Source organism: Archocentrus centrarchus, chromosome 16 (assembly GCF_007364275.1).
Source record: "Archocentrus centrarchus isolate MPI-CPG fArcCen1 chromosome 16, fArcCen1, whole genome shotgun sequence".
Lineage (NCBI taxonomy): Eukaryota > Metazoa > Chordata > Actinopteri > Cichliformes > Cichlidae > Archocentrus > Archocentrus centrarchus.
The window spans coordinates 9887683-9900883 of record NC_044361.1 but is presented as its reverse complement, the minus strand read 5'-3'; the positions used below and the strand labels follow the sequence as shown (position 1 = coordinate 9900883).

The window sequence follows — 13201 nt, the reverse complement described above, 5'->3', positions numbered from 1 at the left end:
GAAAAAGCCCACACTCTTACTTTATGCATATATTTCTTTTTTGTGTGTGTGTCCTGTTGGTGTATAATTTCAGGTTTGTCTTATCACAGAGTTTTATTCTTTGCATTTGAATCTGTTGTGTATCTGACAGGTTGAAGTTGTAGAGGGTGTAGCAGGAGAGGAAGACCATCACGACGACCAGGAGGAGCAGGGAGAGGAAAATGCCGAGGCAGAGGGGCAGCATGATGAGCACGATGAGGATGGTGAGACTTTGGTGATGTAATTGGAGTTTTAATTTCATGAATTGAAGTCAGTGATGAGTGGGGGTGAGGACATGTCTCTGCTTGGTTTGTTTTTTAGGAAGTGACATGGAGCTGGACCTGCTGGCAGCAGCTGAAACAGAGAGCGACAGTGAAAGCAACCACAGCAATCAAGACAATGCCAGCGGTCGCAGGAGCGTCGTCACAGCAGCCACTGCCGGTTCTGAAGCAGGTTCATTAACAGCTATTTTTCATCTATCACTTTTGACCTAATGACATTAAATTTTTTTTATTTTTTTTTTTTGGGAAACGCAGTCATTTGCTTTGACTGAAATCTTGACCTTTTTTTTGTAAGGCTCCAGTCCCTTATTAAAGATAAATTACATTTCTGTCTTGCTGAACTTTGGTATATTTTTGTCCTGAATCAGTCCTCAGAGAATCACTAGTGCTCAACAATTAGCATTTCAGATTGTGAGGATTTATGTTTGGAGAGCTAATGATACAGCAGAGAAAAAAAAATGGTCCCTGGCTGAATACCACATGTATTTCATTTGCAGGCAGTAGGGTGTCCTTGGCATTTCCTATTTTTGGTATGAGCTCCTCTTTACTACAATGCATATACAGATATCAGGGCAAGAGTGAATTTGCAAAGTGCATACACAGTTTTCCTGCTGAGAGTTCCTTCAGTTCGTCCCCTTCTCACATTTCACTGTTATTGTCTGTCAGTTTTAACTAATGCCGTCCCTCATCACAAGTGTATTCTTGTTAATCTTTCATCCAAATAACAAACTAATCAACTTGTAACTTTTCCAAATGGTGTGGGGTTTTGTACCTGCTTGGTCATCTAAAGTGTGTATTTCTGACTAATGATGACGTTAAACTTTCTTGTAGATTATTCCAGCAAGTGAGGGATTGATGTTTTTTTCTTTGAATATTTTAAGAAAACGTTTTTTTGACTTGAATATTTAGAAACTGAAAGGATATATTATGTAGCACAAGTTGACCAGCAGTGTATCCAGCTAGTGTTCTGAATTGATGCTTCAGTGTGTACAGTTTCGTATTAGTGGTGTTTTGCCTTGTAGTGGTGTGATTCACTAACCTGCACTCCTGCCTGGATAAATCTGATGTGAAAGCCAAGAGTGGTAGGTCAAAGTGAATACGAGAACATTAAAGTGGTCTCCTTTATTTTTTTTTTTCTTCCCTACTTTAAAGGTGCCAGCAGTGTCCCTGCCTTCTTTTCAGAGGATGACTCCCAGTCCAATGATTCCAGTGACTCAGACAGCAGCAGCAGTCAAAGCGACGATGTTGACCAGGAGACGTTCCTTTTGGACGAGCCGCTGGAAAGGACGACTAACACTTCACATGCTAACAGTGCAGCTCAGGCTCCTCGATCCATGCAGTGGGCTGTGAGAAACACCCCCAGCCAAAGGGCACCAGGAAGTGCTCCCTCCAGCACCTCAACACCAGCCGGTCAGTAAACCTCCACCTGCTTCTGCAGATTTACTTGAAAATGTCATAGAAACAAATTGAATCAATTTTTCCTTCCTCCACAGCAAGCTCCACAGGCCTGATATATATAGACCCCACTAATCTGCGGCGCTCCAGTGCAATTAGCTCTAGTGCTGCTGCAGCGGCAGCAGCTTTGGAGGCCAGTAACTCCAGCAGCTACCTGACATCTGCCAGCAGTCTCGCCCGAGCCTACAGCATTGTCATCAGGCAGATCTCAGACCTCATGAGTCTGATTCCCAAGTATAACCATCTTGTCTACTCCCAGTATCCCGCTGCTGTCAAGCTCACCTACCAGGATGCTGTCAACCTGCAGGTATAATTGCTTGGATTCAGAATAGATTCCACTGCTACACAAAGGCAACAAGATATTCTTTTGAAAGGCATCTTTAAGATCCAGTGTGTTTTCAGCAGAATGACTTCATGTTGACTCCTCTGAACAATTAACAGTGCAATGCTAACAATGATGGCTTACACACCATCGCAAAAATATATAGTTGTAATGCACCACGAAAACTAATTAGTGCTTCCTAAAAGGTCAATATAAGTAAAGAGTGAAATGTTTGTTGTGCGAACCAGAACTATGTTGAAGAAAAGTTGATCCCCACCTGGAACTGGATGGTGTCCATCATGGATTCCACTGAGGCTCAGTTGCGTTACGGCTCAGCCCTGTCATCTGCTGGAGATCCCGGTCACCCCAGTCACCCGCTCCACGCGTCTCAGCACTCTGCTCGCAGGGAGCGCATGACTGCTCGGGAGGAGGCCAGCCTCCGCACACTGGAAGGACGCAGGTAAACGTTTCACCTAGTGTGGTAAATTATTTAATTATTTATAAACTTAGTTTTACTTTGACATTCCAAATCAAATGCAAACAAACGATTGCTTGCCACACTCATTTTAGTATTTGTTTTAGGCGGGCAGCCACACTGCTAACGGCTCGTCAAGGCATGATGTCCGCACGGGGTGACTTCCTGAACTATGCTCTGTCACTGATGCGCTCTCACAATGATGAGCACTCTGATGTGCTTCCCGTGTTGGACGTGTGCTCGCTGAAACATGTGGCCTACGTTTTCCAGGCTCTTATCTATTGGATAAAAGCCATGAACCAGCAGACCACCCTGGACACCCCGCAGATGGACAGAAAGAGGTAAGTGATGAAAAATGGGAGAAAATACCAACCTAATTTTTACAAATTCAGTATTTGCTCAGGGGCTGCATACTTGTCAAACTTGTTAATTACATCACTAGACAATAAGAGTTTTTAATATTTAAATGTAACACTTAAGAGGATCCACACTAAAAGAGACTAACTGCAGTATGACATTCACTCACTTGTAGTAACATCAGTTGAGTGACATAACAAGGTGGGAAATACAGTATACAACGGGAGCATGGAATGTCTGCTTGTGACCGACTGTCACTACATGAATCATTTGCTTTATGGGACTATAGAATAAATGTAAGAGTGTCTCACACTGTCTATCCTTTTCAACTCTGACTTGTAGGAATCGAGAGATTTTGGAGCTTGGTTTGGACAATGAAGATTCTGAGCATGAGAATGATGAGGACACCAATCAAAGTATGGAAGATTAAAGAACAAACTTAATAATAGTCAGTGCATGACAAATATCAAAGAACTGCGTGGTTATTTTAATGTGTTAAGAACTGCTGTGTTTCCTTTTCACTTCAGGCTCAACCCTGCAGGACAAGGATGAGGACCCAGTTCCAGCTGAGACAGGTCAGAACCACCCCTTCTTCCGCCGCTCTGACTCAATGACCTTCCTGGGCTGCATCCCACCAAACCCCTTCGATGTACCTCTGGCTGAGGCCATTCCTCTGGCAGACCAGCCCCACCTCCTGCAGGTCAGATTTGCTGCTGACATTAAACCTGGAAAGAGTTCCAGGGTCCACAATCTCCTTACATATGTAATCCAAAGTATGCCACGCCATGCCTTTTAATGATAGTTACAGCAAGTTAGTTGGTCATATACATCTGTCAGTTGCCTCTTAACATGAGCAAGAGTAGTTTTCTTTGAGTCATCTTGGCTTTGTCATTTGTGACGTTGCATTTTTATTCATCTTGTACATACCAGAGATATTTGGCAGTGGAAAAAGAAATGACAGCACTAGCTAGCTAGGGAATGTGTAACACTTTAAATAGAGCACACATTTATTAACTATACTTAAAGAACTCTTACATTTAGTTGCCATTATATTATAGAGTGGCAAATCAACCTCTGTGATTTTTAATTTGGCTTTGCTTTTTCTTTAACAGCCTAATGCCAGAAAGGAAGATCTGTTTGGTCGTCCCTCTCAGGGCCTGTATTCTTCCTCTTACATGGCAACCAAAGGCCTGGCTGAGGCAAGCATGGACAGGAACTGCCTGGAGGTAAACATGGGCTCCTCTCTACCCTCCCCCTCTCAGGTATACCACTCCTCTTCATTGGGCAATCACGCTGGCAGTTGTGTTCTAATATCCATGCTTAAATAAAGCCTCCCTGAAATGTTAAAGTAACTGCACTTTCCAGTAGAAATAACTGACTATCCAGGATTCATTATCTCCTCATTCTATTTGATTTATGAAACAATGGATGTGTTTGGTAGTATTCTTGTGTACAGATGTGAGTGTGGATATTGGAGCACAGTTCGTATTCTGTCCTATTTCCATTCTGTTGTGGCCACAATGCCATCATGTTCAGATATGCATCTGTTCACATTGGTAAAGAACACCTCTGAATTCTGCTCAAACAGATCCTGCCCACTAAGATGTCTTACTCAGCTAACCTGAAGAATGTGATGAGCATGGAGACAGGCCAGCGGAGCACTGAGAACCAGTCGCTGGCAGAGCAGGAGCTGGAGGCTTCCAAACCAGGCCCTTCACCCCACGACCTTGCCGCCCAGCTAAAGAGCAGCCTGCTTGCTGAAATCGGCCTCACTGAGAGTGATGGTCCTCCTCTCCCATCTTTCAGGTAACCACCAGTCTGTGGTTCCTCAGCAGCCATTTTGATATGAAACGGTGTTACCTACAGATGTTTGTGGTCCCGTTAAGTTTCTGTACTTAAACTGAACAGAGCCTTCATTATTATCATTTGTAACACATTTGTGTTTTTCTGCCTTCCTGTGAAAACTGTTACCCTCAAACACAGAAAATTACACTAAGGTTTGTTTGAACCGTTTTTAATTTAGTGGCTCAGGAAACCCTAAAACTGCCTTAATCATCTTTAATCTCATTTTTACATACACTTATACAGTAATATGATAGTTTATATAAATGAGAATAAAACTTTAAAATTGTGTGTCTCTTCTGTCTAGACCTCACTGCAGTTTCATGGGGATGATGATCTCACATGACATGCTACTAGGCCGTTGGCGTCTGTCACTAGAGCTTTTTGGTCGCGTCTTCATGGAGGATGTAGGAGCTGAGCCTGGATCGGTAAGCTGGGAGCAGCCGCAGACAGTTTTTACTACTGTTGTTAAAGCTAAAATGGATCTTACAGCCTGTCCCATCACAAGCAATCATTTTATTCAGTGTTGGTATGAAACCTAATGTAGCTTTAACTGACCATGTTATTTCCTCATTGTTTTTACCAGATCCTCACAGAGCTCGGTGGCTTTGAAGTGAAGGAATCCAAGTTCCGTCGAGAGATGGAGAAGCTGAGGAACCTGCAGTCCCGTGACCTGGCGCTGGAAGTGGACCGTGATCGAGACCAGCTAATACAACAGACCATGCGCCAGCTAAACACACACTTTGGCAGACGTTGTACAACCACACCCATGGCGGTACACCGGGTAAAGGTCACTTTCAAAGATGAGCCCGGCGAGGGCAGCGGCGTGGCCCGCAGCTTCTACACGGCCATCGCTCTGGCCCTCCTCTCTAATGAAAAGCTGCCCAACCTGGACTGTGTTCAGAGTGTCAGCAAGGGCATGCAGGCCAGCAGTACGTGTCACCACGATTACAATTCAAGTATGACAATACATAGAAACTACTGCATACTGCATATTATGGAATTTGTGTTCATTATTACAATAAATTGTACTTTTTGTTGTTCTGGAAGAAATCATTACAGTAGAAAAAAAATTAAGATTTTTGGCAAAGAGAACTTGCACACAAGTGAGCTTGCCCTGGTTGATTTGTTTGTGCAGACCTAATGCAGCGTCTCAGGAACAGGGACCGAGAGAGGGAGAGGAGAAGCGGTGGGCTTCGAGCAGGATCTCGGAGAGACCGAGACAGGTAAAAGACTACTTTGTAGTCTGTTAGCTCTCTTTTATTTTTTAGAAAAAAATTCTAATAACGTGTTTGTCTGTTAACAGAGACTCAAGGAGGCAGCTGTCCATAGACACCAGGCCTTTCAGGCCTTCGTCAGAGGGAAACCCTAGTGATGAGCCTGACCCTCTGCCTGCACACAGACAAGCCCTGGGCGAAAGGCTCTACCCACGAGTCCATGCAATGCAGCCGGTATTAAATCATTAGCATCTATTAAAATATGACATTTCTGAGAACTCATGATCAGATTTGAGACTTGGTTTAGAAGTTTACACACCAAAAGGAGACACGCGGATCTTAGAGACCACACGACTTCCTTCATTACTTCACTGTTACAATAAGATGAAATTCATAACGGTTAGCTTTCTTGTCTGCATTTAGTACATTTCCTTGATCATACTAAGAAGAGCTGTTTGTCTCTTCAGGCCTTTGCTAGTAAAATCACAGGCATGTTGCTGGAGCTGTCTCCTGCCCAGCTGTTGCTGCTGCTGGCTAGCGAGGATTCTCTCAGAGCCAGAGTAGAAGAGGCGATGGAGCTGCTTATTGCCCATGGAAGGTAAAACAACTCACCAAAAGCATGGGTGCCTCCGCCAATAAAGTGCTCTTCTAGTTGACAAAAAAGTAGCTGTTAATATACATCTTTGAAGAAGTGTTCTTTTTCTTTTCATACTCACTGTCATTTTACAAACTAACTATAAATTCTGTTTATCTTTCCCAGGGAAAATGGAGCTGACAGTATACTGGACCTGGGTCTCCCAGAGGCTCCAGAGAAATCACAAGTGAACAAAATATAAAACCTATTTCCACTCTTTAACTAGTTTTGTTTTCCAACAATGTTTTAGCAGTATTTTAGCAGTGTGCTAAACCACAAACAGTTTGGCACACTAAAATTACCTTTTTACTTTGAGACTTAACACAAACACTTTGCATAACACAGGCCGTCCTAATAGCTAATTTGTTATTAACACTGTCCTGCTTGATTTTATTCTATAATTTTAGCAGCAGGAGAACCGTAAACGTCATGGTTCAACACGCAGTGTGGTTGACATGGAGCTGGATGATCCAGATGATGGTGACGACAACGCACCCCTCTTCTACCAGCCTGGCAAACGAGGCTTCTACTCTCCTCGACCCGGCAAAAATACAGAGGCCAGACTCAACTGCTTCCGCAACATTGGCAGGTAATAGAAAATAAAAGTTTTACATTCTGTTTGGTTGATATAAGTCAGATTAAGGAAGAAGTTTTGTGAAATCAGCTGTGTCTTTAGCAAATGTATGAGACAATGTATTTTTCTGTGCAGAATACTGGGCTTATGTCTGCTGCAGAATGAACTCTGTCCAATCACACTGAACAGACATGTCATCAAGGTGCTGCTTGGGAGGAAAGTAAGTGGAAAATCTGACTTCTGAAAATGCATGTGCTATGTAATGCTTGGTTCGTTTGGAATGAAATTGCTAAATATTCTGTTACTGCAGGTCAACTGGCACGACTTTGCGTTCTTTGACCCGGTCATGTATGAGAGCCTGCGGCAGCTGATCCGGCATTCCCAGGCTGGTGAAGCCGACGCAGTGTTTGCTGCCATGGATTTGGCCTTTGCCATTGATCTCTGCAAAGAAGAAGGAGCTGGACAGGTAACCTTTGGGTCACCAAATGTAGATTTCAAATATCAACAGTGTCAGATTTAGCTTGTCCTGTTCAGATGGCACTGCAAAATGTATATGGGATACAAGAGGAAGAACCAAGTGAAATTTGTGTCTCATTCTGCCTCGTTCAGGTTGAGCTCCTGTCTGGAGGGGTCAACATGCCAGTAACTCCCCTCAACGTTTATGAATATGTGAGGAGGTACGCCGAGCACAGGATGCTGGTGGTTGCTGAGCAACCTCTTCATGTAAGTGAAAATGGTGATCTCACTGAACCCTAACGCAAAGTGTGAATGCAAACAAATGGTTTGTCGGTCATTGAAATAGTCACACTGATTCTTTGTCTTTCAAAGGCAATGAGGAAGGGCCTGCTGGATGTACTGCCTAAGAACGCCTTAGAGGACTTAACAGCTGAAGACTTCAGGCTGCTGGTCAACGGCTGCGGAGAGGTCAACGTCCAGATGCTTATTAGCTTCACCTCCTTCAATGACGAATCTGGTATGTTGATGTGCCTGCCTCTCTTTATGTCCCACTTAATCAATAATAAAAGCTTCACTATTATATATTTTAGTGTAATATACTGACCTAAGACTTTTTCATCCAACAGGGGAAAATGCAGACAAACTTCTCCAGTTTAAACGCTGGTTTTGGTCCATAGTGGAGAAGATGAGTATGACTGAGAGACAAGATCTGGTAAGTCTGCTCCCAGTATAATTAGGGCTGCACCTACCCTACCTTTTGCTGTGGGTATGTGCAGATACAGGGTACCGATCCAATACTAGTGTTAAATTAATGAGCTGGATTCCTCACCGTGAGGTATAGACGGGGAATTCTTTGTGTAAGGAAACATCAGGCTCAACATAAACAGCTTTCTTAACTTTGTAAAATAAAATGTAAAAATCCTTATTTATTTACAGCATAAATACAATGAAACATATTATGGCATTATTCCTTTTTCTTTTTTTTAATTTTTCAGATTTGTTTATTTATTTTTTGCTCCAGTCTCATTTCAGTTCCTTCTCACATCCACACATCGTGTGTGGAGCGGCCGAAGAGCTGCCGTGAAATAATATTTAATCTAGTTGACAACATAAATGTAAATATAATAAAGATTCCCCAACAGTGTTAGATGAAACTAATGTCTTAGTTTCCATCTTATGTCTGTTACTGAAAATATGGAGAAAGCGTGTGGGCACAGATCAATATCAGAGGGCTTTTTCAGTCATGTCACCTCACTTTAACTGCAGTTTGTGGTCAAGTTGAAAAAAACCAAAACTTTTTCAAGTATACAAATAAAAGCCTGGGTGTAGCAGGTGTGAAAAACCTCCAACAGCTGACACTTAGCTGTTTGTGTACTCCATGCTACTTTTGCTCTGCTGCCAGCTGTTGCGTGTCTTCCTCTGGAAAGTCTTCAGGCAAATCTGTGTGTGTGGAGTTAATTTAGATTTGATGAATTGAGATAGAATGACCCATCAGTCATTTGTTTCTTGGCTCTTTTGTGTTCTTCAGCCTCAGTGTGCAGGGACTTAGTTTTCTGTAAATCAGACCCAGTATTGACTAATTGCTTGCCTACTCCTCAGGTGTACTTCTGGACCTCCAGCCCATCTTTGCCAGCCAGCGAGGAGGGCTTCCAGCCGATGCCTTCCATCACGATCCGGCCTCCAGACGACCAGCACCTCCCCACAGCCAACACCTGTATCTCGCGTCTCTACGTGCCACTCTACTCTTCAAAACAGATACTCAAACAGAAACTCCTGCTAGCCATTAAGACCAAGAATTTTGGTTTTGTGTAGAAGTTCAGTAAAGAAGAGTTTAAAAAATGGAAAAGAAGAAAAACATGTTTACTGTTGTGTAATATTTACCTAGCTCCATTTTTGTAGATTTATTTTTTGTCTAAACGATTTTATGAAATTCGACATACTGTCGCCATCTCCCCAGGCAGTAATATTTGTTTGTGTTGTGAACACAAACAGCTTGTTATTTTTATTTCAGTTTTTATTGTTTTTTTTTTGTTTTTTTTTTGTGTTAATGAAGAAGAGTTATACGGTCCAGAACATTCCTGCATTGGCATTGTAAAATGTAAAGCCCACAGCTCTGCTCTATTGGCTTAAACCTTTGCTTCCCAGGAATTTGGTTCGACAGAAAGCTGTCTGCCGAAAACCCAGCCAAAGATGACAGCAGTAGAAATATTTAAAAGACACACTGTGATTATAAGGTTGTTTTTTTTTTTCTTCTTCCCTAGAAAAGTACTATCACTGACAGTTCACTGCTGCCTTTGTGGAAAGTCATTTTTTTCTTGTACAGGGGGAGTAGGGAATTTCAAAATAAACTTGGATGCAAATACATTGTGACTTTGTTTTGTTTCTTTTTTTTTATTCTATATGTTAAGATTAATGGGTCTATTTGTGAGAGGATTCTGCTAACCTGTAACAGTTGTGCCCAACTTAATATAAATAAATTCTTGATGAATTCTAGCACTTTAAATTCTACTGGGATCTATCCATCCATTTTAGCTTATTCAATTTAAGGTGTAACTTGGACAGGTTAACAGTCTCACAATGTTAAAAATGTCCATTGTGTAGGTTACAAAGTTTGGTGTCTCAATATTGTTACTGCTGCATATCTGGTCTTTAATAGACTACCGGTAATCACTATTGTAATATTAGTAATATTTGATCATTTTTAATACACAATGGGTACATGGCTAGAAATATAAAGAGTAAATGAAATGTTAGAGTATTTAATACAAAAAAATAATGTTCCAGTACTGATAATACCATACTAATCAGCATGCCAGAAAACCTGTATGTCTCCACAGACAGCATGAAATATGCAGAGCTGCAAGAATGACACGTTCTACTGCATCAGTTCTGCTGCCTCCCTTCCTGTCTGTAACTTTCAGTACTTAGTACATAATCTGCTCTGCCATTTTCCTACATTTTTAAAGGTTCAAGATGTGTAATTCCTCCTAGCAAGGACTAACATTTTTATTGGGAACATCTTAAATCTATGGCTCAGTTTATTCTTAAACCTGTTTGTCTCAGTGCAGTTATGAAGGCATTTATTTATTCTAAGAAATTTACTGGTGAGAATGACTTGCATCCCCCTTTGTATTTTTGGCACTACTAACTGCAGAGTAGCTTTTTTTTTTCTTCAATCTTTCATACTTCTGTCATTCTCAGACAGTAGAAAAACTGCTTTGTTCCTCTGCAAAAGGGAGGAGAAAGTAGCAACTCAAACAGACCTACTGCCAAACTGTCATGTTTGGTTCAGAGTTTAAAGGAATTTCTCATCACAAACTGTTCTGATCTCATACCACTTCAGACTGATGCACAGTGGTTCATATTGGTTCAAGGTATGTGACAAGGAGGGAATCCATATAAGAAGTTCATTTAAGTAAACTTCAAAACACAATGGGTTGATCCCAAGTAGTTCATCTGGGCTAGCTTTATTAGCTTTAATAGCCTGGCATGCCCAAGTCAGACGATGTTCCCAGTTATCAGCGAGAGTAGGCTAGGACTTCTTTGGAGACAGTGGGAGGGGCATCTGTTTGGTTTGCCTGTGCCTTGGATTCAAAAAAAAAAAATGCTGTTATTTTTATTATCAGTCTTTGCTTTTACATAATTTCAGTAATTTGGTTTCAGTTCCAAGTGCGGTTGTGCATCTTTCAGGAATCCTCTGTTTTTACCAATCAGTAAAGGTGTAAAGGCTCTGTTCTAGCCCCCACCCACCCAACCTTTTTTTTTTGACAATTTATATTAATATTATTCCAGCTTTAACTAACTGTAATGTACACTTATATGTAGATCATGCAGTATTGCATTGTACTGCTCAGCTTGCCATCAAAAACCTGCAGCACTCCTTAAATGATAGTCAAGCTGCACTTTACCACCTCAAATTGGCATTAAATGCAGGTAAAATGATTTTGACATTGTACTTGGGAGCCACAGATGATAGCTGCAATCATTTTCAATTTTCTTCTATACAAGCATCCGATATTTGGAGTTATGGAGAATAACTTATACATACTTTGGTGTTATACTGTATAGACAATCTTGCTAAGAAAATGTGACAAAAACTTGGTTTATTCTGCAGAAATAGAATCACCTTCCTGATGTTTAGCAAGGAAAAAAGAGAATTCTGTCCTTATAGCCATGTTTTTGCCTCCTCTCTTAAGATCCTGGTTGTTTGGCACTCTGCCCTAATTTTAATACTCATCCCTACATCTCATATGACAAAGTTGGATGGTCTTCACAGTGTGAAAGACACATACAGTAGGCCCAGTTTCACATACAGGGATTATGTCTAATCCTGGACTAAATACTTTTTCCTTTTGTGGTCTTCATTGACTTTTTTCCTTTTAGGACCATGCTTAATCCATGACTGGGAAACCGGCTGAAAGTGCATAGTCACTGCTTAAGGGTCTCACTGTTGCTGTTTTACAGCACTTCTATGCTAGACTCAGTCCAGTAATTGTCTCACTGCACTGAGCGTGAAAGTACTGCTTTGACTTCTTATGCTCCACCCACTGACTTTTGTAAAAGGACACCAAAATAATTTCTCTAGTAACTTTTGGTCAGTTTGCATTGATGAACAGGAGCCTCTGCTTGTCTCTTTCATGAATCCTTTAGCCCTAAAATGATTGTTTATAATTAAATAAATAAGTAACATTTTACTTAAACATTGTTTAGCTTTCTGTAAATCTTGTGCTGTTTGTGACCTTTTGAACTACTTGTCAACATTGTACATGAGCACTAACCCCAATGATTTGAGTTGTTTTTTTTTAAATTCTTTATGTGTCAAATTAAGTTAAACAACTGATTTTAAGATGTAAAAAACTTTGTACACAGAAAAATCTTATTTATTTTTTTTTACTTGCCTCCTCAGTAGCGTGTGAAAGGGTTTCTCCAAAGCTGGAGGTTATTTCCAAAAAGAGAAACCGACTGAGTCCAAGCACAGTGGAAAAAGAATAATATCTCTTAAAAATTAATAAAGTCTCCATCACCTCAGTATTCATAAACACAATCACTGTCCCATCTTTTGAAAACACTGCAACAGTTTTAACATAAACATCTCAGCCCAGTTTCCTGTACAGGGATTAAGTCTAATCCTGGACTAAATATTTTTTCCTATTGTGGTCTTCATTGACTTTTTCCTTTTAGTCTAGGACCATGCTTAATCCATGAACGGGAAACCGGCCACTCATGTCCTATATGATTTATTTAAACACTGACTGAAATCATACTGACAGGTTTTGACATTGATAGACCTCTATTACCATCACCCACGCATTAATCAGAAACAGATGAACGAATGAATCACGAATGAATCCCTGCGAGAGGCAGGGTACACCTTCTATCTTCTAGCCTATTACAGGGCTAACACAGAGAGACAGACAACCATTCACACCTATGGGCAATTTAGAATCACCAATTAACCTAACACCACTAACTGCATGTCTTTGGACTGTAGGAGGAAACTGGAGTACCCGGAGAGAACCCACGCAGACACGGGGAGAACATGCAAACCACACAGAAAGGCCTGGGCCAGA

At 41.2% G+C, this 13201-nt stretch overlaps 1 protein-coding gene across 7 annotated transcripts in view; it reads left to right on the top strand.

Moving 5' to 3' along the window:
- ubr5 (ubiquitin protein ligase E3 component n-recognin 5) overlaps nucleotides 1–9995 on the top strand; it is a 31837-nt gene extending 21842 nt beyond the window's left edge. For 2 of the 7 annotated variants that reach the window (XM_030749225.1, XM_030749221.1), the window contains 23 exons: nucleotides 131–242; nucleotides 340–471; nucleotides 1452–1709; nucleotides 1793–2061; nucleotides 2325–2536; nucleotides 2659–2892; nucleotides 3251–3324; nucleotides 3436–3608; nucleotides 4021–4170; nucleotides 4497–4714; nucleotides 5058–5178; nucleotides 5337–5709; nucleotides 5889–5976; nucleotides 6057–6201; nucleotides 6435–6565; nucleotides 6728–6788; nucleotides 7009–7190; nucleotides 7311–7395; nucleotides 7486–7641; nucleotides 7785–7898; nucleotides 8004–8148; nucleotides 8258–8343; nucleotides 9231–9443. In XM_030749225.1, the coding sequence (XP_030605085.1) occupies nucleotides 131–242; nucleotides 340–471; nucleotides 1452–1709; nucleotides 1793–2061; nucleotides 2325–2536; nucleotides 2659–2892; nucleotides 3251–3324; nucleotides 3436–3608; nucleotides 4021–4170; nucleotides 4497–4714; nucleotides 5058–5178; nucleotides 5337–5709; nucleotides 5889–5976; nucleotides 6057–6201; nucleotides 6435–6565; nucleotides 6728–6788; nucleotides 7009–7190; nucleotides 7311–7395; nucleotides 7486–7641; nucleotides 7785–7898; nucleotides 8004–8148; nucleotides 8258–8343; nucleotides 9231–9443 (3732 nt within the window). Of the gene's footprint in view, nucleotides 1–130; nucleotides 243–339; nucleotides 472–1451; nucleotides 1710–1792; nucleotides 2062–2324; nucleotides 2537–2658; nucleotides 2893–3250; nucleotides 3325–3435; nucleotides 3609–4020; nucleotides 4171–4496; nucleotides 4715–5057; nucleotides 5179–5336; nucleotides 5710–5888; nucleotides 5977–6056; nucleotides 6202–6434; nucleotides 6566–6727; nucleotides 6789–7008; nucleotides 7191–7310; nucleotides 7396–7485; nucleotides 7642–7784; nucleotides 7899–8003; nucleotides 8149–8257; nucleotides 8344–9230 lie in introns of all 7 variants that reach the window. The other 5 variants (XM_030749222.1, XM_030749220.1, XM_030749219.1 and 2 more) reach the window with 5 other exon arrangements.
- Nucleotides 9996–13201: the final 3206 nt, after the last annotated feature.